General features: G+C 53.6%; 1 protein-coding gene across 19 annotated transcripts; it reads left to right on the forward strand.

Moving 5' to 3' along the window:
- The first annotated feature begins 14,316 nt into the window (after positions 1-14,316).
- SCYL1 (SCY1 like pseudokinase 1) lies at positions 14,317-27,994 on the forward strand. 19 transcript variants are annotated; one of them, XM_063783085.1, is made up of 18 exons: positions 14,317-14,543; positions 14,853-14,993; positions 15,200-15,322; positions 15,403-15,629; positions 16,062-16,152; positions 16,241-16,396; positions 19,917-20,075; positions 20,865-20,972; positions 21,982-22,095; positions 24,515-24,670; positions 25,241-25,429; positions 25,549-25,624; positions 25,876-26,040; positions 26,276-26,418; positions 27,099-27,170; positions 27,294-27,472; positions 27,560-27,614; positions 27,732-27,994. In XM_063783085.1, exons 1-18 carry the CDS (start codon positions 14,433-14,435, stop codon positions 27,828-27,830), a joined length of 2,364 nt encoding a protein of 787 aa, XP_063639155.1. In that variant the 5' UTR covers positions 14,317-14,432; the 3' UTR covers positions 27,831-27,994. The 19 variants fall into 19 exon arrangements, with proteins under 19 accessions (XP_063639155.1, XP_016776740.2, XP_063639156.1 ...); XM_016921251.3 differs by having other exon boundaries at positions 27,102-27,170; positions 27,257-27,472; XM_063783086.1 differs by having other exon boundaries at positions 27,102-27,170.
- Positions 27,995-27,998: the final 4 nt, after the last annotated feature.

The raw sequence follows: 27,998 nt of genomic DNA on the forward strand, positions 1-27,998 counted from the left end.
TCACCCTCCCTGTAGCTGGGACTACAGGTGCACACCACCACGTCTGGCTAATTTTTGTATTTTCAGTTAGAGACGTGGTTTTACCATGTTGGCCAGGCTGGTCTCAAACTCCTGACCTCGTGTGATCCACCCGCCTGGGCCTCCGAAAGTGCTGGGATTACAGGTGTGAGCCACCAAGCCTGGCCGATCCTTTTAAGTTTTTAAACCAGTTAAGCTCTTTGGTTCCCCTTCAGAGTCCCAAGATCCTGGGTCACTCAGGATCACATTTTCCTTTAATCAGTTGTCACTGGTCCCCTTTTGTCCCTTTGAACGTGCTGTGGGATTAGTAGCAGCATCTGGCTGTTGGAAGGACTGGCTGGGATCTCAGGTGAAATACCCTCCCTGGCCCTACTTACCCTTAAGATCTCCCTGAAAAGTCAGACCTTGCTTATTGGAGTTTGAGATGCATTCTAGTAAACCCAGACCTACCACAGAGAGGGACCCACATCTGAAGAATCTTCCAGCCTGGGGAACCTGTGACTGGCCACATCCTTAGCCTAATGGAGGGGCCTCAGAAGCAGAACTACCTTTTTTTTTTTTTTTTTTTTTTTTTAATGGTATTACATTTTGCAAATGGAGAGGTAGACTCTGATTGGGCCCCTTTTGACAACGCAGCAGAGCTGAGGTTTGAATCCTAGTCAACACTTCAACCCCTATGTTGCTGTTTCTTCAATGTCTAGAATGTTCTGATAGATGAAGCAATGGCCCGGCAGGTCAGCAGCACACCAACCCCCAACCTACCCAGCCTGTGTAGGCCTTGGCCACAGGAGCTTTCTCTTCCCTTGAAGTGATCTAATGGGGGATGGGGTATCTGTCTCGCTGGTTATGAAAGAAGCTGAGCTAGGTGCTCTCCTAAGTTGCTTAAGTGTCTCCTGAATTGATGCCCAGTCAGTTTCGTATGGAGAAAGGTCTCTGTTTTTCCAAAGCAGAAGGTTCTGTGGAAGCACAAATACTTTACTGGAGAGCAAAGGAGTACGAGTAGGAATTGGGGGCCACGCACAGTGGCTCACGCCTATAATCCCAGGACTTTGGGAGGCCGAGGTGGGCAGATCACCCGAGGTCAGGAGTTCGAGACCAGCCTGACCAACATGGAGAAACCCCATCTCTACTAAAAATACAAAATTAGCCGGGCGTGGTGGCGTATGTCTGTAACCCCAGCTACTCGAGAGGCTGAGGTAGGAGAATCGCTTGGACCCGGGAGGCGGAAGTTGCAGTGAGCTGAGATTGCGCCACTGCACTCCAGCCTGGGCAACAAGAGCGAAACTGTCTCAAAAAAAAAAAAAAAGAAGAAGAAAGGCTAGGCACGGTGGCTCAAGCCTGTAATCCCAGCACTTTGGGAGGCCGAGGCGGGCGGATCACGAGGTCAGGAGATTGAAACCATCCTGGCTAACACGGTGAAACCCCGTCTCTACTACACACACACACACACACACACACACACACACACACACACACACACACAATTTGCTGGGCGTGGTGGAGGGCGCCTGTAGTCCCAGCTACTCGTGAGGCTGAGGCAGGAGAATGGCGTGAACCTGGGAGGCGGAGCTTGCCGTGAGGTGAGATCGGGCCACTGCACTCCAGCCTGGGCGACAGAGCGAGACTCCGTCTTAAAAAAAAAAAAAAAAAAGAGTAGGAGCTGGGCATTCGCCAGGGGCTACGTAGTTCCTGGAGTTGAGGAAGTTCTCCAGGATTGAAAAATGTAAAGATCAGACACTGATCACAGCAACAGGAGGAGGCAGAAAAGTAGGCCGGAAGTCATTTCCACCCTCTGAGCACAAAATGGAGAGCATAAATTCCCCAAAAGCTCCTGTCCAAGTCAAGGGGACTGCGCTTTTTTTTTTTTTTTTTGAAACAGAGTCTCCCTCTGTCGCCAGGCTGGACTGCAGTAGTGTGATCTCGGCTCACTGCAACCTCCGCCTCCTGAGTTCAAATGATTCTCCTGCCTCAACCTTCCGACTAGCTGGAACTACAGGCGCGCCACCACGCCCAGCTAATTTTTGTATATTTAGTAGACGCGGGGTTTCACCATGTTGGCCAGGATGGTCTCGATCTCTTGACGTCGTGATCCTCCCGCCTCGGCCTCCCGAAGTGCTGAGATTACAAGGATGAGCCACCGCGCCCGGCCGACTGCTCTTAATAATATAAACAAGCCCTGGGCATTCCCCATATGTACTCCTCCAGTTGTACACAGGGACCTCAGTTTTTCTTTTTTTTTTTTTTCTTTTTTCTTTTCTTTTCTTTTTTTTTTTTTTTTTTTTTTTTTTGAGACGGAGTCTCGCTCTGTCGCCCAGGCTGGAGTGCAGTGGGGCAATCTCGGCTCACTGCAACCTCCACCTCCCAGTTCAAGCGATTCTCCTCCCTCTGCCTTCCGAGTAGCTGAGACTACAGGCACACGCCACAACGCCCAGCTAATTTTTGTATTTTTAGTAGAGACAGAGTTTCACCATGTTTGCCAGGCCAGTCTGGAACTCCCGACCTCAAGCGATCTGCCTGCCTTGGCCTCCCAAAGTGCTAAGATTACAGGTGTGAGCCACCGATCCCGGCCCACAGTTTTGGATTTCATCATCCTGATAATCCTGAGTTCAAGGGGCAGCTCCACCATTCCCCAACCCCTCTAAAACCTACCCTCTCAAGCCCCTCAGACCGAGGATCAGGGGCTGGTTGGTATGGACCTGTGTGAGATTTGGTTTGTTTTTGTTTTTGATACAGGGTCTCACTTTGTAGCTCAGGTTGGAATGCAGAGGCACAATCTAGGCTCGGCTCACTGCAACCTCTGCCTCTCAGGCTCAAGTGATCCTCCCATCTCAGCCCCGGGGTAGCTGGGATTATAGGAACACCTGCCACCACACCTGGCTAATTTTTTTTTTTTTTTTTTTTGAGAAGCAGTCTTGCTCTGTCACCCAGGCTGGAGTGCAATGGTGCAATCTCGGCTCACTGCCACCTCCACCTCCTGGGTTCAAGCAATTCTTCTGCCTCAGCCTCTGGAGTAGCTGAGGCTACAGTTGTGCGCCACCATACCTGGCTAATTTTTTTGTATTTTTAGTAGAGACAGGGTTTCACCCTATTGCCCAGGCTGGTCTCAAACTCCTGACCTCGTGATCCGCTGTTTTCGTTTTGTTTTGTGGGTTTTTTTTTTTTTTTTTTTTTGAGATGGAGTTTCATTCTTGTTCCACAGGCTGGAGTGCAATGGCGCGATCTCCGCTCACTGCAACCTCTGCCTCCCGGGTTCAAGCAATTCTCCTGCCTCAGCCTCCTGAGCAGCTGGGATTACAGGCATGCGCCACCATACCTGTCTAGTTTTGTATTTTTAGTAGAGATGGGGTCTCTCCATATTGGTCAGGCTGGTCTGGAACTCCCGACCTCAGGTGATCCACCCGCCTCAGCCTCCCAAAGTGCTGGGATTACAGGCTTGAGCCACCACTCCTGGCCTAATTTTTGCATTTTTATTTTATTTATTTATTTATTTATTTATTTTTGAGACGGCGTCTTGTTCTGTCGCCCAGGCTGGAGTGCAATGGCGCGATCTCAGCTCACTGCAACCTCTACCTCCCAGGTTCACGCTATTCTCCTGCCTCAGCCTCTTGAGTAGCTGGGATTACAGGCACTCACGACGGTGCCCAGCTAATTTTTGTATTTTTAGTAGAGACGGGGGTGTCCGCCATGTTGGCCAGGCTGGTTTCGAACTCCTGACCTCAGGTGATCCGCCTCCCTCGGCTTTCCAAAGTGCTGGGATTACAGACTTGAGCCACTGCACCTGGCCCGGGCCGAGTACTTCTGACTTCAGGAAATGGATGAAATTACCAGACTTAGGGGAAGGGAACAATGTGGGGAAGAGATCTGGGAGGGTTCTCATTCATGGGTTGTTGATTTGGAAGACCAGAATCCTGGCTCTGACAAAGCAGTGTTCTTTACGCCTCTGTTTTCCTATCTTTAATTGGGGACAGTGCTCTGTCAGTTTACTGTGACAAGCAAGAGTAGCCACAGTAGACCCACCTGGAAGCAACTAGAAATGACTTGGCTCTTGCTGCCATCTAGTGAACAAATTGGGCATTGCATGCGTTAGCTTTGGAATACATTGTAATACACTTGTTCAACAAACTTTTTTTTTTTTTTTTGAGACGGAGTCTCACTCTGTCACCCAGGCTGGAATGCAGCGGTGCCATCTTCACTCACTGCAACCTCCGCCTCCTGGGTTCAAGCAATTCTCCTGCCTCAGCCTCCTGAGTAGCTGGGATTACAGGCTCCCACCACCACGCCCGGCTAATTTTTGTATTTTTAGTAGAGACAGGGTTTCACCATGTTGGCCAGGCTGATCTCGAACTCCTGACCTCAGGTGATCCACCTGCCTCAGCCTACCAAAGTGCTGGGATTACAGGCGTGAGCCACTGCACCCGTCTCAACAAGCATTTTTATTGCTGAGTAATACTCCCTTGTGTGGATATACCATGAAATTATTTTTAAAAATATTGGCTGAGGGCTGGGCGCGGTGGCTCATGCCTGTAATCCCAGCACTTTGGGAGGCCGAGGAGGGTGGATCACCTGAGGTTAGGAGTTCGAGACCAGCCTAGTCAATATGGAGAAACCTCCTCGTCTCTACTAAAAATACAAAAATGTAACAAACCTCACATTCGACACATGTATCCCAGAACTTAAAGTTAAAAAAAAAATTATCTGAGTGTGATGGCACATGCCTGTAATCCCAGGTACTCGGGAGGCTGAGGCAGGAGAATTGCTTGAACCAGCAAGGCAGAGATTACAGTGAGCCGAGATCACGCCATTGCACTCCAGCCTGGCCAACAGTGAGACTCCATCTCAAAAAAAAAAAAAAAATTAAGGCCAGTCTCGGTGGCTCACGCCTGTAACCCCAGCACTTTGGGAGGCCAAAATGGACAGGACACTTGAAGTCAGGGGTTTGAGACCAGCCTGGCCAATGTGGTAAAACCTTGTTTCTACTAAAAATACAAAAAAATTAGCTGGGCGTGGTGGCACACATCTGTAATCCCAGCTATTCGGGAGGCTGAGACATGAGGATCACTTGAACCCAGGAGGTAGAGATCACGTCACTGCACTCCAGCCTGGGTACCAGAGTGAGACTCTGTTTCAAAAAAATAAAAATTAAGAGTGGCTGGGCATGGTGGCTCACGCCGGTAATCCAAGCACTTTGGAAGGCTGCAGAGGGTGGATCTCTTGAGGCCAAGAGTTTGAGACCAACATGGCCAACACAGCAAGACCAAAAATATACAAAAATTAGCCGGGCGTGGTGGCTGGCTCCTGTAATCCCAGCTATTTGGGAGGCTGAGGCATTGCTTGAACCCAGGAGGTGGAGGCTACATTAGGCCGAGATCGCACCACTGCACTCCAGCCTGGACAACAGGGGAGGAGGGGAGGGGAGGGGAGGAGGGGAGGGGAGGGGAGGGGAGGAGGGGAGGGGAGGGGAGGGGAGGGGAGGGGGGGAGGGGAGGGGAGGGGGGAGGGGAGGGGAGGGGAGGGGGGAGGGGAGGGGAGGGGAGAGGGGGGGAGGGGAGGGGAGGGGAGGAGGGGAGGGGAGGGGAGGGGAGGGGAGGGGGGGAGGGGAGGGGAGGGGAGGGGAGGAGGGGAGGGGAGGGGAGGAGAGGGGAGGAGGAGCGACAGAGAGAGAGAGAGAGAGAAAGGAGAGAGAGAAACAGAGAGAGGAAAGACAGAGAGGAGAGAGAGTAGAGAGAGACAGAGAGAGAGGAGAGAGACATAGGAGAGAGATAAAAGAGAGAGAGAGGAGAAAGAGAGACAGAGAGGAGAGAGACCAAGGAGAGAGACAGGAGAGAGACAGAGAGAGAGCAGAGAGAAAGGAGAGAGAGAGATGGAGAGAGAGAGGAGTGAGAGTAGAGAGACAGAGGAGAGAGACAGAGAGAGAGGAGAGAGAGAGACAGAGAGAGCAGAGAGACAGAAAGGAAAGAGAGAGAGACAGAGAGAGAGAGAGGAGAGAGAGAGAGAAGCTGGGGTAGGTTGGAGGGTAGTTAGGCCCTAGGACAGCAGATGAGTTAGGGGCTTGCCCCTGGGGAACAGATGGTGAGACTGATGATTCTGGCTGCAAGGTGGGGGATGATCACACTCAGTTCTAGCCACGTGCAGTTTGAGGAGGCTGGGCTGGGCGGGGGTCTGGGCCACGATGGGGGTGTAACTGATTTCTGAGTGGGAAATTCTGAGAGTCTTTGTTTGAAATATCTTTATTTTGCTCTCAGTTTTCATGACAGCTTAGCTGGGAATGGCATTTAGGTAGTGGTTGCCACTTGAAGATGTCTTTATGTTTAAAAAGTTATTGTTTTGTTTTGTTTTGTTTGAGACAGAGTCTGGCTGTGTTGCCCAGGCTGGAGTGCAGTGGCATGATCTTGGCTCACCACAACATCAGCCTCCCAGGTTCAAGCGATTCTCCTGCCTCAGCCTCCTGAGTAGCTGGGATTACAGGCACCTGCCACCACGCACAGCTCATTTTTGTATTATTAGTAGAGATGAGGTTTCGCCGTGTTGGCCAGGCTGGTCTCAAACTCCTGACCTCATGTGATCTGCCTGCCTCAGCCTCCCAAAGTGCTGGGATTACAGGTGTGAGCCACCTCACCCGGCCAGTTTTGTTTTGTTTTGAGACAGGATCTGGAATGGCTTGCTCTGTTGCCCAGGCTGGAATGCAGTACCGTAATCATAGCTCACTGCAGCCTGAACTACTGGACTCGAGCAATACACCTGCCTCGGCCTCCCAAGGAAATGGGACTTTAGGCATGCACCACCACAACTAGCTGATTTTTAATTTTTTTTTTTTTTTTTTTTTTTTTTTTTAGAGATAGGATCTCACCGTATTGCCCAGGCTGGTCCTGAACTCCTGGGCTCAAGCCATTCTCCTGCCTTGGCCCTCCAAAGTGCCGGGGTTATAGGCATAAGCCGCTGCACCTGGCCTGAACTTCTTTTCTTAGATTTATTCCTAGTAATTTATTCTTTCTTTATGTTATTAAAAATGGAGCCAGACGTGGTGGCTCACCTAAGTAAAACTTCACAGATGACATAATCTTGTATACAGAAAATCCTATGGAGTCTTTGAAAGCTATTAAAATTAATGAGTTCAGCAAGGTTGTAGGATACAAGATCAACATACAAAAATCACTATAGCAGCGAACAATCTGAAAACATTCTTTTTTTTTTTTTTTTTTTTTTTACCTGACGACTCACTCTGTAGCCCATACTGGAGTGCAATGGCACGATCTCGACTCACTGCAACCTCGCCTCCCAGGTTCAAGTGATTCTCCTGCCTCAGCTTCCCGAGTAGCTGGGATTACAGGCACATGCCACCATGCCTGGCTAATTTTTTTTTTTTTTATTAAGTAGAGGTGGGGTTTCTCCATGTTGGCTGCTCTTGAACTCCTGACCTCACGTGTTCTGCCCACTTTGGCTTCCCAAAGTGCTGGGATTACAGGTGTGAGCCACTGTGCCTGGCCGGGTTCAGGTGACCTTCACGCCTCAGTTCAGACTACAGGAATGTGCCACCATGCCTGGCTGGTTTCTTTTTTCTTTTTACCGTGAAAGACTGGTGGATTGGCCCGGGCCCGGTGGCTCATGCCTGTAATCCCAGCACTTTGGGAGGCCAAGGCCAGCAGATTACCTGAGGTCAGGAGTTCAAGACCAGCCTGGCCAACATGGCGAATCCCCGTCTATACTAAAAATACAAAAATTAGCTGGGTATGGTGGTGAATGCCTGTAATCCCAGCTGCTCGGGAGGCTGAGGCAGGAGAATCGCTTGAACCTGGGAGGTGAAGGTTGCAGTGAGCTGAGATCGCGCTACTGCACTCCAGCCTGGGTGACAAGGTGAGACTCTGTCTGAAAAAAAAAGGAAAGACTGGTGGATTTTGTTAATTGCTTTTTCTGCTTCTATTGAGATGATCAGGTATTTTTTTGTTTTGCTTTTTATTCTATTAATAGTATGTATTACATTAATTAATTTTCAGATGTTAAACCAACCTTGTATTCCTAGGATAAATCCTATTTAATCATGATATAGAATTTTCCTTTTTTTTTTTTTTTTTTTTAAGACAGAGTTTTGCTCTTGTTGCCCAGGCTGGAGTACAATGGAGCGATCTCAGCTCACCGCAACCTCCGCCTCCCAGGTTCAAGCAATTCTCCTGCCTCAGCCTTCCCGAGTAGCTGGGATTACAGGCATGTGCCACCATGCCCGGCTAATTTTGTATTTTTAATAGAGACGGGGTTTCTCCATGTTGGTCAGGCTGGTCTTGAACTCCCAACCTCAGGTGATCTGCCTGCCTTGGCCTCCCAAAGTGCTAAGATTACAGGCATGAGCCACCGCACCCAGCCTTTTTTTTTTTTTTTTTTTTTTTTTTAACACAGATTCCTGCTCTGTTGCCTAGACTAGAGTGCAGTGCTGCAATCATGGCTCATGTCTCACGGCTCACTGCAACCTCAACCTCCTGGGTGGGCTCAAGCAATCCTCCTGCCTTAGCCTCCTGAGTAGCTGGGACTTCAAGCATGTGCCACCATGCTGGGCTAATTTTTTTCGTAGAGACTGAGTCTTGCTATGTTGTCCAGGCTGACCTCAAACTCCTGGCCTCAAGCAAGCTAACCACCTCAGCCTCCCAAGTGCTGGGACTATAGGTGTGAGCCACTGCACCGGCTAGAATTCTCCTGACTCAGCCTCCTGAGTAGCTGGGATTACAGGCACGCCTGGCTAATTTTTTTTTTTTTTTTTTTTTGTATTTTTAGTAGAGACAGGGTTTCACCGTGTTAGCCAGGATGGTCTGGATCTCCAGACCTTGTGATCCACCTGCCTTGGCCTCCCAAAGTGATGGGATTACAGGTGTGAGCCACCGCGCCTGGCCTGCTCTGTAGTTTCTTGTGATGTCTTTATCTGGTTTTGTTATCAGGGTACTATTGATACCAGCCTAATAGAATGAGTTGGGAAATATTCCCTCTTCCTCTTCCATTTTTCGGAAGTGTTTGTGAAGAACTGGTATTAATTCTTTAAATGTTTGGTAGAAGTTAGTAGTGAAGAAGTTACTAGTCATCTGAGCCTAGACTTTTCTTTGTAAGTAGGTTTTTAATTTTTTTTTGAGACAGAGTCTCACTCTGTCGCCCAGGCTGGAGTGCAGTGGCATGATTTCGGCTCATTGCAACCTCCACCTACAGGGTTCAAGCTATTCTCTTGCCTCAGCCTCCCAAGCAGCTGGGATTATAGGTGTGTGCCACCATGCCTGGCTAATTTTGTATTTTTAGTAGAGAAGGGGTTTCATCATGATGGCCAGGCTGATCTCAAACTTTTGACCTCATGTGATCCGCCCGCCTTGGCCTCCCCAACTGCTGGGATTACAGGTGTGAGCCACTGCACCTGGCCCATATTCACAGGTTCTGAGAGTTAGGACATGGACATCTTTGAGGGGCTAGTATTCTGCCGACCACAATAGGCCAGAACCCTGAACAGTTTACTTTTTAGGCATCATATTTGCTAAAAACAAAACAAACAAAAAAACCAAACCAAACAAAGAAGTAAAAATCAAAACAAACAAAAAACACAGAGCCATTTTTTGGAAAGACAATAATAGGAAGTCAAAATAATGTTAATTTTGGAGTTATTATTGTTTATTTTATTTTATTTTATTTTTGAGATGGAGTCTCCCTCTGTCCCAGGCTGGAGTGCAGTGGCGTGATCTCGGCTCACTGCAACCTCCGCCTCCCGGGTTCAAGCGATTCTCCTGCCTCAGCCTCCAGAGTAGCTGGAATTACAGGCGCATGCCACCACGCCCGGCTAATTTTTGTATTTTTAGTAGAGACGGGCTTTCAGTACGTTGGCCAGGCTGGTCTCGAACTCCTGACCTCGTGATCCACCCACCTCGGCCTTCCAAAGTGGTGGGATTACAGGCGTGAGCCACCCCGCCTGGCAGCTTGAAGTTATTCTTACATGCTTTTGCAGATGTTAAAACGTTTGCTTTTTAAAATTCTCAACATTTAGATCTAGGACAGAGCACAATTTAAATACTTTCTAAAATTAAATTTGGCTGTTACATAAGATTCAGCATTGTTTACAGCAGCTTTTCTGTTTCATGCGTTATAATATAAGATAAAGTAGAAAGAACACCAAAGGTTTTCCTATGGTAAGTCATCAACAAACTAAATGTGGGCCATTAGCAAGTAGCTCTTGATATCTTACAGTGGGCTGAACAACAAATACTTTCTCTTGAAGAATTTGGATCCCTGTTAGCTAAGCTTAAAGTTCCCACTATTTTATTTTATTATTTTATTTATTTATTTATTTTTGAGACGAAGTCTCACTCTTGTCCCCCAGGCTGGAGTGCAATGGCGCAATCTTGGCTCACTGCAACCTCCGCCTCCCAGGTTCAAGCAATTCTCCCTCAGCCTCCTGAGTAGCTGGGATTACAGGCATGTGCCACCACGCCAGGCTAATTTTTTTTTTTTTTTTTGAGACAGAGTCTCGCTCTGTTGCCCAGGCTGGAGTGCAGTGGTGCGATCTTGGCTCACTGCAAGCTCCGCCTCCCGGGTTCACGCCATTCTTCTGCCTCAGCCTCTGGAGTAGCTGGGACTACAGTCGCCTGCCACCACGCCCGGCTAATTTTTTTTGTATTTTTAGTAGAGGCGGGGTTTCATTGTGTTAGCCAGGATGGTCTCGATCTCCTGACCTCGTGATCCGCCCGCCTCGGCCTCCCAAAGTGCTGGGATTACAGGCGTGAGCCACTGCGCCTGGCCACGCCTGGCTAATTTTTGTATTTTTAGTAGAGACGGGGTTTCACCATGTTGGCCAGGCTGGTCTTGAACTCCTGACCTCAGGTGAGCCATCCGCCTCGGCCTCCCAAAGTGCTGGGATTACAGGCGTGAGCTACCGTGCCCATCCAAGTGCCCACTTTTTTTTTGAGATGGAGTCTCGCTCTGTCGTCCAGGCTGGAGTGCAGTGGTGCGATCTCAGCTCACTGCAACCTCCACCTCCCAGGTTCAAGCGATTCTCCTGCCTCAGCCTTCCCAGTAGCTGGGATTACAGGTGCCCACCACCACGCCTGGCTAATTTTTGTGTTTTTAGTAGAGACGGGGTTTCAACATATGTGTAGGGTCCAGCCCTACGGGGCTTAGCATGTGTTCTCCCCCTGCGTGGAGACTAGAGATTGTAATAAATAAAGACACAAGACAAAGAGATAAAGAGAAAACAGCTGGGCCCCAGGGACCACTACCATCAAGACGCGGAGACCGGTAGTGGCCCCAAATGGCTGGGCTCGCTGATATTTGTTGTATACAAGACAAGGGGGCAGGGTAAGGAGGGTGAATCTTCTAAGTGACTGACAAGGTGAAGCAGGTCAGGTGATTACAGGATAGGGGGCCCTTCCCTTTTAGGTAGCCGAAGCAGAGAGAGAAGGCAGCATACGTCAGAGTTTTCTTCTCTGCTCTTACAAGAAAGATCAATGACTTTAAGACTTTCACTATTTCTTCTACCGCTATCTACTACGAATTTCAAAGACGAACCAGGAGTACGGGAGGAGCATGAAAGTGGACAAGGAGCGTGAGCATTGAAGCACAGCACCACAGGGAGGGGTTTAGGCTTCTGGATGACTGCGGGCAGGCCTGGATAATATCCAGCCTTCCACAAGAAGCTGGTGGAGCAGAGTGTCCCCTGACTCCTCCAAGGAAAGGAGACTCCCTTTCGCGGTCTGCTAAGCAACAGGTGCCTTCCCAGACACTGGCGTTACCGCTTGACCAAAGAGCCCTCAAGAGGCCCTTATGCGGGCGTGACAGAAGGCTCACCTCTTGCCTTCTAGATCACTTCTCACAATGTCCCTTCAACACCTGACCCTATACCCGCCGGTTATTCCTAGGTTATATTAGTAATGCAACAAAGAGTAATATTAAAAGCTAATGATTAATAATGCTTATAACAATGATTGATAATTGTTCATGACCATCTCTATATCTAATTTGTATTATGACTATTCTTATTCTAACTATTTTCTTTATTATACTGAAACAGTTTGTGCCTTCAATCTCTTGCCTCCGCACCTAGGTAATCCTCCGCCCACACATATGTGGGGGAAAGGAAGCGAGATCAGACTGTTACTGTGTCTATGCAGAAAAAAAGAAGACATAAGAAACTCCATTTTGATCTGTACTAAGAAAAATTCTTCTGCTTTGAGATGCTGTTAACCTGTAACTTTAGTTCCAACCCTGTGCTCACAGAAACATGCGCTGTATTGAATCAAGGTTTAAGGGATTTAGGGCTGTGCAGGATGTGCCTTGTTAACTATATGTTTGCAGGCAGTATGCTTGGTAAAAGTCATCGCCATTCTCCATTCTCTATTAACCAGGGACACGATGCACTGTGCAAAGCCACAGGGACCTCTGCCCGAGAAAGCCTGGGTATTGTCTCCCCGACTGAGACAGCCTGATATGGCCTTGTGGGAAGGGAAAGACCTTACCATCCCCGAGCCCGACACCCGTAAAGGGTCTGTGCTGAGAATTAGTAAAAGAGGAAGATCTCTTTGCGGTTGAGATAAGAGGAAGGCCTCTGTTTCCCGTATGTCCCTGGGAATGGAATGTCTTGGTGTAAAGCCCACCAGTCATTCTATTCTGAGATAGGAGAAAACTGCCCTATGGCTGGAGGCGAGATATGCTAGCGGTGATACTGCTCTGTTACTCTTTGCTACACTGAGGTGTTTGGGTAAAGAGAAACATAAATCCAGCCTACGTGCACATCTGGGCACAGTACCTTCCCTTGAACTTATTTATGACGCAGATTCCTTTACTCACATGTTTTCCTGCTGACCTTCTTCCCACCATCACCCTGTTCTGCCGCAGTCCCCTTGCAGAGATAGTGAAAATAGTAATCAGTAAATACTGAGGGAACTGAGAGACCAGCGCCGGTGCAGGTCCTCGTATACTGAGTGTGCCGGTCCCCTGGGCCCACTGTTCTTTCTCTATACTTTGTGTCTTATTTCTTTTCTCAGTCTCTCGTCTCCACCTGACGAGAAATACCCACAGGTGTGGAGGGGCAGGCCCCCTTCAAACATGTTGGTCAGGCTGACCTGGAACTCCTGACCTCAGGTGATCCTCCAGCCTCGGCCTCCCAAAGTGCTGAGATTACAAGCGTGAACCACTGTGCCTGGCCCTCACCCCAGTTTATAGATGGGGGACCTAACGCACCCAAAGGGAACTGTGTGAGTTCTCACATCCAATGAGGGGCTGAACCGTGATTGAAACCCAGCAACGTCTCACTGTGGCATCTCTGCCCTTGAGTTATCTCCCAAAGGCATCCCAACCAGACTTTTCATAACCGGTCCCAGAATCTCACCAGTGCTCCATAGCTGTGGTTGAGGCACTGTCCCCAAGCCTGGGTCCTGAGACCCTACCAGCAGAGGAACCACTGCCTGTCCAGCCCCTCCTACACAGCTCAGGGGCTGGATCCCCACCAGTGTGATGTGCTGATTGAGCTAACACCACTCCATGGCTGTCTACACAGGCACTGAGAGATGCAATCCGTTGGCTTGAGAGCCGGGCAGCTGAGCCCAGGAGAGCAGGGTCCCCTCCCAGCCCTTTGGCCTCTTCCAGACTTGCCCAGTTGCTCCTTCTCCCTCCCTCCTTTCCTGGGGTCACTTCTTCTTCCCTCCTCAGTCTCTCCTTCCTCCATTCCCTGGGTGCCCGCCCCTGCCCCGGGGTTCTGGACCTCCATGGAACCTTGGATTCACTCTCTGCCTCTCACCCACGCTCTTTCTCTGGGGCGTCTCCTCGTGCTTTTCTCATGGTCACTTCACCAGGACCGACTCCTCCCCGGAGCCTGGAGGCACCCACTTGCTGGTGGGAGAGAGTGTCTGGCGTGGGGCCAGTCTCCCTCTTTGGGTCTCTGCCTCACTCCTCACTGCACCCTCTCATGCCTGTCAGTCTTTCTACCTCTCCCCCTTTTTGCCTCGGTTTCCCCATCCGTCTGTCCCTTCTTAAGCTCTCATCCTTACAGTACGCTAGACGGCAGGCTCTATTATCCTTTAGGATTTAGGCCTCTTTAGATAAAAGGGCTCACAGGCTTGGAGGGTTTTAAGTGACTTACCCGGCGGCGGAGTACTGATCTGAGTACCGCCCGCCGCCCCGGACTGCCCCGCCCCTCCCTAGCCCCCCATCCCCGCCCCTCCCTAGCTCCCCCATCCCCGCCCCTCTCCCGCCCCTCCCTTGTCCCCGCCCCTTCCCGCCCCAACTCAGGTTCTGCCCCACCCCGCCCCAATTCACGTACTGCTCCGCCCCGACGTAGGCCCCGCCCTGCCCCCGGGCCCCGCCCCCGTCAGACGCAGGCCCCGCCCCCTCTCCGCCCCGCCCCGGCTCGGGCGGCCGGAGGACCCGGAGCTAAGGCGCCCGAGCCCGCGGCGGCGGTGGGGACGATGTGGTTCTTTGCCCGGGACCCGGTCCGGGACTTTCCGTTCGAGCTCATCCCGGAGCCCCCAGAGGGCGGCCTGCCCGGGCCCTGGGCCCTGCACCGCGGCCGCAAGAAGGTGAGTGCGGCCGAGCTCCGTAGGCCGCGGTCGACCTGGGCCTTGCCTATTCCGCGCCGCCGGCCCCGTCGCGTCGCGCCCGGCCTGACGTGGCGGCGGAACCAAGGGGTAGCAGGCCGGGGAGGGGGCGGGCAGTGCCTACGTGGCGGGCGGAGGGACCGCGGGACCGACAGGCGGACAGGGCCGGGGTCACGTGGGCCCGGCGAAGTGTCCCTAAGGCTGACCTGGAGAGAGACCTGGCTGCGGGCCCTTGTCTTCCGGCCACACAACAGCTCTGGGACCATCTCAGGCCCCGCTGCCCTCCCCTAGGCCACAGGCAGCCCCGTGTCCATCTTCGTCTATGATGTGAAGCCTGGCGCGGAAGAGCAGACCCAGGTGGCCAAAGCTGCCTTCAAGCGCTTCAAAACTCTACGGCACCCCAACATCCTGGCTTACATCGATGGACTGGAGGTACCTGCTGCCTTGCCTGCCCGTCTCTGCCCCTCACGATGTCCTGGTTACCCACTCCTGTCTCCCCTCCTGCCCTGTTTCCACCCTATGTGCCCCAGCACCCCCAGATTTGGTTTCCTCTTCCCCATCTCTCCCAACTTCAAGTCGCTTATCTCTCCTTCCTCTCTGCCCCTCCGTCCTTGATAACCCTGTGTCCCCTTCCCCAGACAGAAAAATGCCTCCACGTCGTGACAGAGGCTGTGACCCCGTTGGGAATATACCTCAAGGCGAGAGTGGAGGCTGGTGGCCTGAAGGAGCTGGAGATCTCCTGGGGGCTACACCAGATCGTGGTGAGGTGGGGGGCAGTGGTGATGAGAGCAGGGATGGGGGCTTGCAGGTGCTGGGGCGTGATGGCTCCTTTTGCCCCCAGAAAGCCCTCAGCTTCCTGGTCAACGACTGCAGCCTCATCCACAACAATGTCTGCATGGCCGCCGTGTTCGTGGACCGAGCTGGCGAGTGGAAGCTTGGGGGCCTGGACTACATGTATTCAGCCCAGGGCAACGGTGGGGGACCTCCCCGCAAGGGGATCCCCGAGCTTGAGCAGTATGACCCCCCGGAGTTGGCTGACAGCAGTGGCAGAGTGGTCAGAGAGAAGTGGTGGGTGACTGGGGGCAGCGCGCCCCAACCTGCCCTGTCCTGGAGGCCCCTGCAGCCTCAGGACTCCTAGACTAGTTGGCACTCCCCTGTTCCCTGCTGCCTGGCTGGGGAGGGAATCAGTGTCCCAGGAGTGAGGGACACTCCTCTGCCCCCAGGGTCCTCAGGGCGGTAGGGCAGGACGGACACAGCATTCGGGGTTGGGTGATTCTGAACTTGAAAGCTCTGTGACCTGGACAGATGTGCCTAGTTCTCTGAGCCTTGGTTTTTTTAATCTGTTAAGTGAGGCTAATGAAACCTGCCTCTTGGGACTGATGGCTCAGCTGAGGGACATAGCCAGGCCCTGGCATGCAGTGGGTGCCTGGTGCCCAAGGCAGGCTGGAGGCCTGTGCAGGTGGTTGGTGGGGCCCTAAGAGCTCTGGGTCACTGCCACAGGTCAGCAGACATGTGGCGCTTGGGCTGCCTCATTTGGGAAGTCTTCAATGGGCCCCTACCTCGGGCAGCAGCCCTACGCAACCCTGGGAAGGTAAGTTTCTTGCCCCTGGCTCTTTGCCCTGCCTCAGCCCCTCTGCCAGCTGGCTACCCCTGCCCTGACACTGACCCCTCCCCTACAGATCCCCAAAACGCTGGTGCCCCATTACTGTGAGCTGGTGGGAGCAAACCCCAAGGTGCGTCCCAACCCAGCCCGCTTCCTGCAGAACTGCCAGGCACCTGGTGGCTTCATGAGCAACCGCTTTGTAGAAACCAACCTCTTCCTGGAGGAGATTCAGGTGAGCCCCCAACCCACCCTGGGCTTCGACCCTACCTTTTTCATTCTGCCCCTACCCTGCTTTTCAGGGTACCTCACAATTGACCCTCAGGAGACAAGCATGGACTGTGGAGTTAGGCCAATCCGGGTTCAAACCCAGGCTCCAGCTCATACTCACTCTGTGACTTCCCTTGGCTGAAGTTCAGTCCCAATAATAGTACAGGTTGAGCATCCCTAATCCGAAAATGCATGATCTACTCCAAAACTGGAAACTTTTTGACCACCAACATTACAATCCAAGGAAATGCCCATTAGAGCATTTTGCATTTCAGATTTTTTTGGATTACAGATGTTAAATTGGAGCCAGGCGCGGTGGCTCATGCCTGTAATCCCAGCACTTTGGGAGGCTGAGGTGGGTGGATCACCTGAGGTCAGGAATTCTACACCAGCCTGACCAACATGGAGAAACCCCATCTCTACTAAAAATACAAAAAATCAGCTAGGCGGGCACCTGTAATCCCAGCTACTCCAGAGGCTGAGGTAGGAGAATCACTTGAACCCAGGAGACGGAGGTTGCAGTGAGCCGAGATCGTGCCACTGCACTCTAGCCCGGGCGACAGTGTGAGACTTCGTCTCCAAAAAAAAAAAAAAAAAAAAAAAAAGATGTTGAATTGGTATAATGCACATATTCCAAAATCCAAAAACATCTGAAATCTGAAACACTTCTGGTCCCAAACATTTTGGACAAGGGAGACTCAACCTGTACCTACTTCAAAGGGACCCAGTGAGGAGTCAGAATTGAAAATGTGTGGTATAGTGTTCTGTGCCCAGCAGGCATTTAGGGCCAGCTCTGGTTACTCCAGTCACTCCACGTGTACATTCTGGCTCTGGTCCCCAGGGGTGTAACACCCTGTACTGGCTGCAGGGGGGTGGGCAGCACGGTGTGGAGGAAGGTGAGGCGGACCTAGATCACTGTCCTCAAGAATCTAGCAAAAAGTAAACAGACCAGATCCCCACCCTTGGGAACTCTTGCTGGGGAAGAGACAGAAAACATAAAAACCATAAATAAGAGCCAGGTGCAGTGGCTCACGCCTGTAATCCCAGCACTTTGGGAGGCTGAGGCGGGTGGATCACCTGAGGTCGGGAGTTCGATACCAGCTGACGACATGGAGAAACCCCATCTCTACTAAAAGTACAAAAATTAGCCGGGCGTGGTGGTACATGCCTGTAATCCCAGCTACTCAGGAAGGCTGGGGCAGGAAAATCGCTTGAACCTGGGAGGTGGAGGTTGCAGTGAGCCAAGATTGTGCCATTGCATTCTAGCCTGGGCAACAAGAGCAAATCTCCGTCTCAAAACAAACAAACAAAAGAACACCATAAATAAGAAAACCAGCCAGTGCGGTGGCTCCCGCCTGTAAACCCAGCACTTTGGGAGGCCGGGGCTGGTGGATTATTTGAGGTCAGGAGTTTGAGACCAGCCTGACCAACATGGAGAAACCCCGTCTCTACTAAAAATACAAAAAACTAGCCAGGCATGGTGGCGCATACCTGTAATCCCAGCTACTCCAGAGGCTGAGGCGGGAGAATAGCTTGAATCTGGGAGGCAGGAGGTTGCAGTGAGCCGAGATCGCACCATTGCACTCCAGCCTGGGCAACAAGAGCAAAACTCAGTCTTAAAAAAAAAGAAAAGAAAAATCCAGTGCAGGAAGGAAAGTACTGGAGTGGGTATTCAGGGATGGGCTCTCTGAAGTGTGACATTGGAGCTGGGGCCTGAAGGACATGACTGTGGGAGCCAGAGGGATGGTACCTGGAGTAAGAGTTCCAGGCAGAGGCGACAGCACGTGGAGAGATACTGAGGAGGGAGCCCTCTGCTTTGCCTCTGAACCTTGGTTTCCACATATGTATAGTGAGGAGCATCTGGGTGCACTGGCCTGCAGGGTTGCTGTAGGGAGGAGGGAGGGAGGCTCTGCTCTATGCAATGCCCGGCCCCAGCCGTGTGTGGGGAAGACAGCGGGGGCTGAGAATCAGAATCAGGAGCAGGGGAGGAGAGTGGCAGACACTCCACAGACCCTGACCCAGCAGAGGTCATGGAATCTTGACTCAGATGCTGTGGGGCGGGGAGGGCCTTTGGAGGGTGGAAACCTGGAAGGAGAAGCTGCTGGAAACGCTGAGACCCCGTTGCCTCCTGGGCAGTGTCGGGGCAGCAGGAACTTTGTTACGTGGAGTTCTCCTTGTACGGCTGGCTCTGCCAAGCTACCCTTCTCCTTAAAGTGTACCCCATAGGAAATAGGGTTTCGGGAGCCTCCAGGAGAACATGGGAGGGCAGTGCCCAGGGGCCCCTCTTCCCATTGTTAGGTGGAGTGGTGGGGAGAACCCAGCTGCTACTCTCTTGATGTATGACCTTGGATGTGATTTAGCCTCTCTGGGCCTTGGCCCCGCTGAACCATGTGATCAGAGCACCAAGCCGGCCTCCCACGCTGGTCTGAGCTGCTCAAGGGCCATCTAGGTCCTTCTTGTCCCAAGCCAGAGGTCGCCTCTCCCAGGCCAAGCCGCGGCTATGGGGGTGATGGTACAACAGAGAGCACAGGGACTTTGGAACACAACACTGGGTCATGACCCCTGCCTGGCCACTCTTGGCTGCTGACCTTGACCCTCTGTCTCCTCCTTTGTGAATGGGGGGAGTGACAGCATCTTTTGAAGGGTACAGCACAGGAGAGGTGCCAAACCAGTGAGTCAGACCCTCCTCTGACTGCTTCTTAGCTGTGTGACTTTGGACAAGCTCCTTTCCCTCTCTGTGCCTCAGCTTCCTTGTTGGTAAAATGTGGATTACATTAGCACCTACCTGGTAAAGTTGTGAAGAGGACTGAGATAATCTGTGTAAAGGTTTTAGCACATAATCTGTGCTCCAGAAATATGAATTGGGGGTATTATGGCCTCAAAGGGGGGTTAGGAGGACTAAAGGAGACCGTTGAGCTTACAGGCTGGTCCATTTTGGCTCAGTGGGAGGATGAGGTCTGGGAGTAAAGTGTACCTAATCCTTGCCTTCCCACGGCCTACCAGGAACTTCCTGCCCAATCCAGCCAGGGCAGGGGAACCAAGTAAGCCCCTTCACCTCTTTGATCTTCAGTTTCCTCCTCTGTGCTCACATCCTGGGTGGCGAGCAGTAGAGGCAACACCGATAAAGGGCCTGATGCCCTTAGTGATGCCTCTGCTGCCCCTAGTGGCTGCTCTCCCAGCAACAGGTCAGGTAGCCGCAATGGCAGCAACAGTCCCTAACCCACCGAGCATCTGCCGTGTGCCAGCCTGTTCTGCAGCTTTTATGTGCATTTTCTGGTTGAATCCCAGAACTATCCCGTAGATGGTAGAGCTGTTATCCCATTTTACATGGCAGGTAAGTGGGACAGTTGGGCTTTGAACCCAGGCAGCCAGGCTCCAGAGCCCATAAGGCCCATAAGCATCACTTCTCCTTGTCTTCACCCATGGCTGGGTTTGGGCTGCAACCAGGCTGATCTCTTCCCCGGGTCCCGTCCTCACTCCCCCAGATCAAAGAGCCAGCCGAGAAGCAAAAATTCTTCCAGGAGCTGAGCAAGAGCCTGGACGCATTCCCTGAGGATTTCTGTCGGCACAAGGTGCTGCCCCAGCTGCTGACCGCCTTCGAGTTCGGCAATGCTGGGGCCGTTGTCCTCACGCCCCTCTTCAAGGTGAGTGGAACTGTGGGGTCCAGAAGGCTGGCTGGGTGCACAGGAACTGCCAAAGAGAAGGCCCTGGGGTAGGGCAGGCTGTTTAGGGCAGACCCAAGCCCATATGAGCAGGAGCTTCCTGCCAGTGTCTATAAACAGGTACCTGACCAGCTGTCCCCTGGGGAGGAGAGACTCTGCCGCTAAAATCCTTTTTTCCACAAACCTCTGGCTTCACAACCCTCAGCCCTTCCTCCATTTCTCCGGGTCTGACCTGTGCACCTTGGTTCCCAGGGCCCAGGGGATTACCTACTCACCACCCCACTTTGCCATCCTCCCTCCTGACTGCTTAGCACTCAGCTCACCTGACTTCTGGGGGCTGGATCTTCCACCCTTTCCTCAGACCCCAGCCCGCCTTTTTATGGGCACCTGGCATTCCCTGCCCTCCTCACCTTGGGGAGAACCCTTTCATCTGAAAGACTTGCCAGGAGGGGAGAAGACAACAAGCAAGTCCTGTATAGCTGAGAACCCCCAGAAATTGCAGGCAGAATTTCTGCATATGGCATAAAAGTACCTGTTTGTAGGGAGGGGCCCAGAGCTTTCATCAGCCTCCTGAAAGAGGCCTTGGCCCAGAAAGGTTAAGGGCAAGGCTGAGATGGAATATGGGTAGAGGAGCTACTGAGGAAATGCCTGCCCCCCCACTCCGCCATCACTTCATTCCCACCCTGGGATATCAGCCCCAGGAATTTAGATGAGCCCAGCAAAGTCAGCCCATTCCTGTGAGCAGCTGAACCCATCTTCCTGCCCTTTCAGGTGGGCAAGTTCCTGAGCGCTGAGGAGTATCAGCAGAAGATCATCCCTGTGGTGGTCAAGATGTTCTCATCCACTGACCGGGCCATGCGCATCCGCCTCCTGCAGCAGGTGAGGCCTCTGTACCAGACTCTGTGGTGGTCCACCCAGACCCCACCCTGGTGGCTGGGGAGGCACCTGCCCTGGCTGCACAGGGACCCCAGAAACCCCACCCCTGAACATACACACAACTGAGGGACCCACTGAGGCCAGGCTCTCAGAAAGTTGGCCACATACAGGGCTCCTTGGCAGTTTTGGGAATGGCCAGCTTGCCCAGGCTGCAGCGCTCTAATGCCCCCTCCTCTCCTGGCTCAGTCACTCTGGCCCTCTAGAGTGGGGATACAGTCTTTCTCCTGCAACCCCAGGGCAGCTGGGAGCATCAGACAGGATGGATGGGATCTAGGAAGTACCAGTGGCTCCCAGTGCCATTCCCTCTGTGACCACCAAACACACCAGTCCTCCTTGTGGCACTGTGGGCAGGTGGGGAGGAGCAGGGCAGGGGTGATACCCTCGTTTATAGAAGAGGCTCAGGCTGGGCGCAGTGGCTCATGCCTGTAATCCCAGCACTTTGGGAGGGCCGAGGCAGGCAGATCACCTGAGGTCAGGAGTTTAAGACCAGCCTGGCCAACTTGGCGGTTTCCGTCTCTACTAAAAATACAAAAATTAGCCAGGTGCGGTGGTGGGTGCCTGTAATCCCAGCTGCTCAGGAGGCTGAGGCAGGAGAATTGCTTGAACCTGGGAGGCAGAGGTTTCAGTGAGCTGAGATCGCGCCACTGCACTCCAGCCTCGGCGACAGAGCAAGACTCTGTCTCAGAAAAAAAAAAAAAAAAAAAAAATAGAAGAGGCTCTGAGAGGGTGGCCAGATGAGCCGGACTATGAGCCAGGCCTTCCTAGCGCCCTCCTGGCCTTTCCTCACTCCTCCACCTGGGCCTGAGGCCAAACACCTGGGTGGTGGCTCAGGAGGTTGACCTGGCTGGCCAGTGCCTGCTGGGTGGAAAAGCTAAGCCAGGAGCGGTTCCATGGCTATGGGGATAGAGTGGGAAGGGCTGACCATGTTGACACATCCCAACCTGGGCCACAGATGGAGCAGTTCATCCAGTACCTTGACGAGCCAACGGTCAACACCCAGATCTTCCCCCACGTCGTACATGGCTTCCTGGACACCAACCCTGCCATCCGGGAGCAGACGGTCAAGGTGGGTGTGGCCAGGCCCAGAGTGGCTACCCCTGGTTTTCCAAGGCTTGGAGGGGCTCACCCTAGACACAGAGGCCTTGGCTTTGGCCCATGGGTCCAAGCAGACACTGTCCTTGCTGTGTGGGTTCAGGCCGTGGGTGCAGCTCGGCAGCTGGCGGGGGAGCACGTCCTCCATTCAGCAGACAACGAGCATCTGCCTGTTCCTGGCCCAAGCCCCATGCTGGGAGGCAGCATGCATGAGGTGCCCAGCCCCCTGCACTCATGGAGCTTCCTTTCCAGGGCACAGAGGGTGGGCTTGCCAGACAATACAACAGAATTAGAAAATATGTATTGTTGGCTGGTCGCGGTGGCTCACGCCCGTAATCCCTGCACTTTGGGAGGCTGAGGCAAGCGGATCACCTGAGGTCAGGAGTTCGAGACCAGCCTGACCAACATGGCGAAGCCCTGTCTCTACTAAAAAATACAAAACCATCTGGGGATGGTGGCGCATGCCTGTAATCCCAGCTACTCGGGAGGCTGAGGCAGGAGACTCAATTGAACCTGGGAGGCAGAGGTTGCAGTGAGCCGAGATCATGCCGTTGCACTCCAGCCTGGGCAACAAGAGGGAAACTCTGTTTCAAAAAAAGAAAGAAAATATGCATTGTTGGAAAGTGTGGGGAGAAGAGTTTGTGGTTTTAAAAACAGTGGTCAGGGGCTGGGCGCAGTGGCTCACGCCTGTGATCCCAGCACTTTGGTAGGCCGAGGTGGGAGGATCGCTTGAGCCCAGGAGTTGGAGACCAGCCTGGTCATCATGGCCAAACCCCATCTCTACAAAAAAATACAAAAGTTAGGCGCGTATGGTGATGCACGCCTATAGTCCCAGCTACTCGGGAGGCTGAGGCAGGTAGGTAGCTTGAGCCCAGGAGGTTGAGGCTGCATTGAGCTGTGATCGTGACACTGCATTCCAGCCTGGGCAACAGAGTGAGACCTCATCTCAAAATTTAAGAAATTATTTTAGGCCGGGCGTGGTGGCCCATGCCTGTAATCCCAGCACTTTGGGAGGCCGAGGCGGGTGGATCACCTGAGGGGATGGGAGTTTGAGACCAGCCTGGCCAACATGGTAAAACATGGTAAAACCCCATCTCTACTAAAAATACAAAAAATGGCTGGGCCCGGTTGCTCACACCTGTAATCCCAGACTTTGGGAGGCTGAGGTGGGCGGATCACAAGGGCAGGAGATCAAGACCATCCTGGCTAACATGGTGAAACCCCGTCTCTACTAAAAGTACAAAAACAATCTAGCCGGGCATGGTGGTGGGCGCCTGTGGTCCCAGCTACTTGGGAGGCTGAGGCAGGAGAATGGTGTGAACCTCGGAGATGGAGCTTGCAGTGAGCCGAGATCGCGCCACTGCACTCCAGCCTGGGCAACAGAGCAAGACTCCGTCTCAAAAAAATAAAATAAAATAAAAATACAAAAAATTAGCTGGGCATGGTGGTGGGCGCCTGTAATCCCAGCCACTCAGGAGGCTGAGGCAGGAGAATTGCTTGAACCCAGGAGGCAGAGGTTGCAGTGAGTAGAGATCACACCACTGCACTCCAGCCTGGGTGACAGAGTGAGACTATCTCAGAAACAAAAAAGATACGGAGACGAGAGTGGCTCTGAGGCTTGTGGCCTGAGCAACTGGAAGGTTAGGAGTTGCTATTTACTGAGATGACACAAGCATGTTGGGCCCCATCGTGGCTGTTTCTGTTAGGCAGCTGGATGGAGATGTCGAGTTGGCCACTGGTTATGCATGTGTGAAATTTAGGGAAGTCTGGGCTAGGGGTATGTGCCTGGGGGTTGTCAGCTCACAAGATGGCATTGAAAGCCATGAAATGGCTGAGATCACCTAGGGCAAGAGTGTTAGATAGAAAAGAGCCCTCTAGATTGGCTCCGGGTGTGTGAACGTTAGAATCTCAGCAAAAGGAGCAGCCAGCCAGGTCAGAGGAGAACCAGGAGGGGCTGGTGTCCTGGAAGACCAGAGACCAAAGTTTCAGGGAGGGAAAACTCAGGGGTGTCAGAACTGCTGAGGGTCAAGTTTGGTGAGGATGGAGAACTGGCTGTTGAAATTAGTACCAGGGAGGGCATCAGTGACCTCACCCTGAGCCAGTTTGGCAGAGTGTGGGGCTGTTTGTGTGAGTCTAGGTGGAGTGCCATCAGGAGAGCAGAGCAGAGGAAATGGGAGACAGGAGTGCAGATGGACTTTGGAGGTTTTGCTGTAAAGGGGGACAGAAATGGGGTCCCTTTCTTCAACATGCTGGACAGGGCCAGGCCCAGGCTGGGAGGTGGCCTTGCAGGCTTTGATGGGTGTGCTCTGGGATGAGGGCTGCCAGGAGGCTGTTCCTGCACAAGGCCCTTTGCCCGCCACAGCCCACAGTTCCCACTCATTTCTGCCCCACAGTCCATGCTGCTCCTGGCCCCAAAGCTGAACGAGGCCAACCTCAATGTGGAGCTGATGAAGCACTTTGCACGGCTACAGGCCAAGGATGAACAGGGCCCCATCCGCTGCAACACCACAGTCTGCCTGGGCAAAATCGGCTCCTACCTCAGTGCTAGCGTGAGTGTCCTGCACAACTGCTGGAGCCCGGTCCCTGTCGCAGGACCACAGCCTCCTCCAGGGCCAGGAGTCTTGTGTGTGGGGGCCTTCATTCTCCCAGAGACTTAGACCCTGCATGCTGTTGGCCCCATATCTGGGTTCCCAGAGGAGGAGTGAGTTGGCTGAAGTCACACAGCCAGGAGGGATCTGGGATCTGAATCCAGGCGTGCTTGGCCCCATGGCCTGTGTGCATCCCTTCAGCCAGGGTTTGTAAGTTCAGTTGCTTGCCGTGCCCAGACAGTTAACAGGAATGAACGGTCAGCTGGGCAGGGAGGAAGGGAGCCTGTGTCTGAGCCCTGGGGACAGCTGCTGTTGTGGTCCCATGCCCTGAGGCAGTGTGGAGCCCAGTGATTTGGGAAGAGAAGCCCAGGTCCAGAGTTTTAGGTCAACTCTCCCCATTTAAGTGATTCATTCACATTTTTCAGATTCTGGGGACCTATGGGTGGTCCCATTCTGGGAAGTAAGGGCTGGTGGTTCTGGGTCCCAACATTGACCCTACACTCAGGAGCCCTCTTTCCTGCCCCATCGTAGACCAGACACAGGGTCCTTACCTCTGCCTTCAGCCGAGCCACTAAGGACCCATTTGCAGCGTCCCGGGTTGCGGGTGTCCTGGGCTTTGCTGCCACCCACAACCTCTACTCAATGAACGACTGTGCCCAGAAGATCCTGCCTGTGCTCTGCGGTCTCACTGTAGATCCTGAGAAATCTGTGCGAGACCAGGTGAGGCACAGCTGGGCCTGGGCCCTGGGCTGGGGCTGTAGGGGATGTCAGGCCCTAGCTGGCCTGGTAGGTTCTTGGGAACCCCAGAGACCCCAGCTCTGCCTCTTGTTACCCCACAGGCCTTCAAGGCCATTCGGAGCTTCCTGTCCAAATTGGAGTCTGTGTCGGAGGACCCGACCCAGCTGGAGGAAGTGGGTGAGTGGCCTACACTCGTGTTCCCTCTTTCCCTGCCATGTCCTTGACTGTGACCTGTTTGTGTCCCACCCCCACTGGAGTTTCTGAAAGGTCCTAGTGAGCAGACTTGACTCAGCTCCCCCTTCACAGATGGGAGAAATCAGGCCTGGAGAAAGGAGGGGCGGCTGCAGGGCACTGTCAGTTCCTGCTGTCCTGTCACCCATGGGTGCCTGACGTGCCCATACCCACCTCTCTCTCATGCCACTGCCCAGAGAAGGATGTCCATGCAGCCTCCAGCCCTGGCATGGGAGGAGCTGCAGCCAGCTGGGCAGGCTGGGCCGTGACCGGGGTCTCCTCACTCACCTCCAAGCTGATCCGTTCGCACCCAACCACTGCCCCCACAGAAACCAACATTCCTCAAAGACCCACGCCTGAAGGTGAGTGTCCTGGCCTGGCTCCATCAGTGGCTGAGAGGGCTGAGAGCTGCAGGCACCCAGGAACTCTTACTGTCTGACTCCCCCGGGGATGGTGCGGGGGATATAGGAGCTGGGTAGGCTCCAGTCACCCTGTGGGCTTCCTTGGTGCCCCTTCCCCCCAGTAGCCCCCTTCCCCTAGCAGCCTCTGCCCTGTCCCAAGACCCCCCTGAAAGCTCAGTGAGCCTCTGCTCCCCAGGAGTTCCTGCCCCGGCCCCCACCCCTGTTCCTGCCACCCCTACAACCTCAGGCCACTGGGAGACGCAGGAGGAGGACAAGGACACAGCAGAGGACAGCAGCGCTGCTGACAGATGGGACGACGAAGACTGGGGCAGCCTGGAGGTGTGTGGGGCTGAGGGAGCCTCCCCAGGGGACCCCAGCTCAAATCCACAGGCTGCCATTCAGGGAGCTTCTGTGGGGCCTGGCTGGAGTTGGCCTGTCCTCATCAGCACAGCATCCCTGGCACGTAGGCCTCATGGAGTGGCCATTGTAGGCCAGAGCCAGCAGCAGGCCCCATTCAACCCCAGCGGCCCCAGGGAGCAGGCTGGGCAGATGGTGCCTGGGGCATTCCCTGAACTTCCTCACTCTTACCCACACCGTCCCCCTTCCCCCTCCTCCAGTGCCCACCCAGCCATGGGGGTCAGCAAGGAGAGGCCACTCCTGGGTCTAGAACCAGACCAGTTCTGCTTGGGGGATGGGCTCAGGTTGGGCTGAGGGAGGACTGGGGCTGTCCTCAGAATGGGGCAGAGCTGGGGGCCCAATTTCCCCATCTGGCTGACAGCAGCAGTTTCTGGCTCTCAAGGCTGTTGGAAGGGGCATCTAGATCTCATTCCCCAGCCTTAAAGAGGGGTGAGGGCAGGCCAGGGTCAGCGTCCATTTAATAGATGGGAAACAGGGCCTGAGGAGCAAATGAGGAGGAAGGCAAAAGACAATGGTGGGGCCCGTGGCTGGGATGATGCTGGGGCGGGCTCACTTGCCCTTTAGCATGGGGTAGGAGTCAGTGGTCCCTTCCCACACTGCAGCAGGAGGCCGAGTCTGTGCTGGCCCAGCAGGACGACTGGAGCACCGGGGGCCAAGTGAGCCGTGCTAGTCAGGTGAGCTGGGTCTGGCGGGGAGGTGTGTGTATGGGGCTCTTTCCTCCTTGGGCCCAGGGCTACTTCCCCCTCCCGCTTTTCTACAGGTCAGCAACTCCGACCACAAATCCTCCAAATCCCCAGAGTCCGACTGGAGCAGCTGGGAAGCTGAGGGCTCCTGGGAACAGGGCTGGCAGGAGCCAAGCTCCCAGGAGCCACCTCCTGACGGTACACGGCTGGCCAGCGAGTATAACTGGGGTGGCCCAGAGTCCAGCGACAAGGGCGACCCCTTCGCTACCCTGTCTGCACGTCCCAGCACCCAGGTACCCAGCACAGGTCTGGCGAGAGGGTAGAGATGGTGGACCTCAGCCAGAAGTGGGTCCCACTGCAGCCCACACTTCTCTTTACAGCCGAGGCCGGACTCTTGGGGTGAGGACAACTGGGAGGGCCTCGAGACTGACAGTCGTAAGTGCTTCCCCTGGGTGGGCTGAAGACTAGGGCTCCCCGACTAGCCCGCCCCTACAGGCCCCCGGCAGGCACTGGCTGGAGAGCTGAGACCGGGGCTCCCCTTCCTGACGCCAGGACAGGTCAAGGCTGAGCTGGCCCGGAAGAAGCGCGAGGAGCGGCGGCGGGAGATGGAGGCCAAACGCGCCGAGAGGAAGGTGGCCAAGGGCCCCATGAAGCTGGGAGCCCGGAAGCTGGACTGAACCGTGGCGGTGGCCCTTCCTGGCTGCGGAGAGCCCGCCCCGCAGATGTATTTATTGTACAAACCATGTGAGCCCGGCCGGCCCGGCCAGGCCATCTCACGTGTACATAATCAGAGCCACAATAAATTCTATTTCACACCCC

Source organism: Pan troglodytes, chromosome 9 (assembly GCF_028858775.2).
Source record: "Pan troglodytes isolate AG18354 chromosome 9, NHGRI_mPanTro3-v2.0_pri, whole genome shotgun sequence".
Lineage (NCBI taxonomy): Eukaryota > Metazoa > Chordata > Mammalia > Primates > Hominidae > Pan > Pan troglodytes.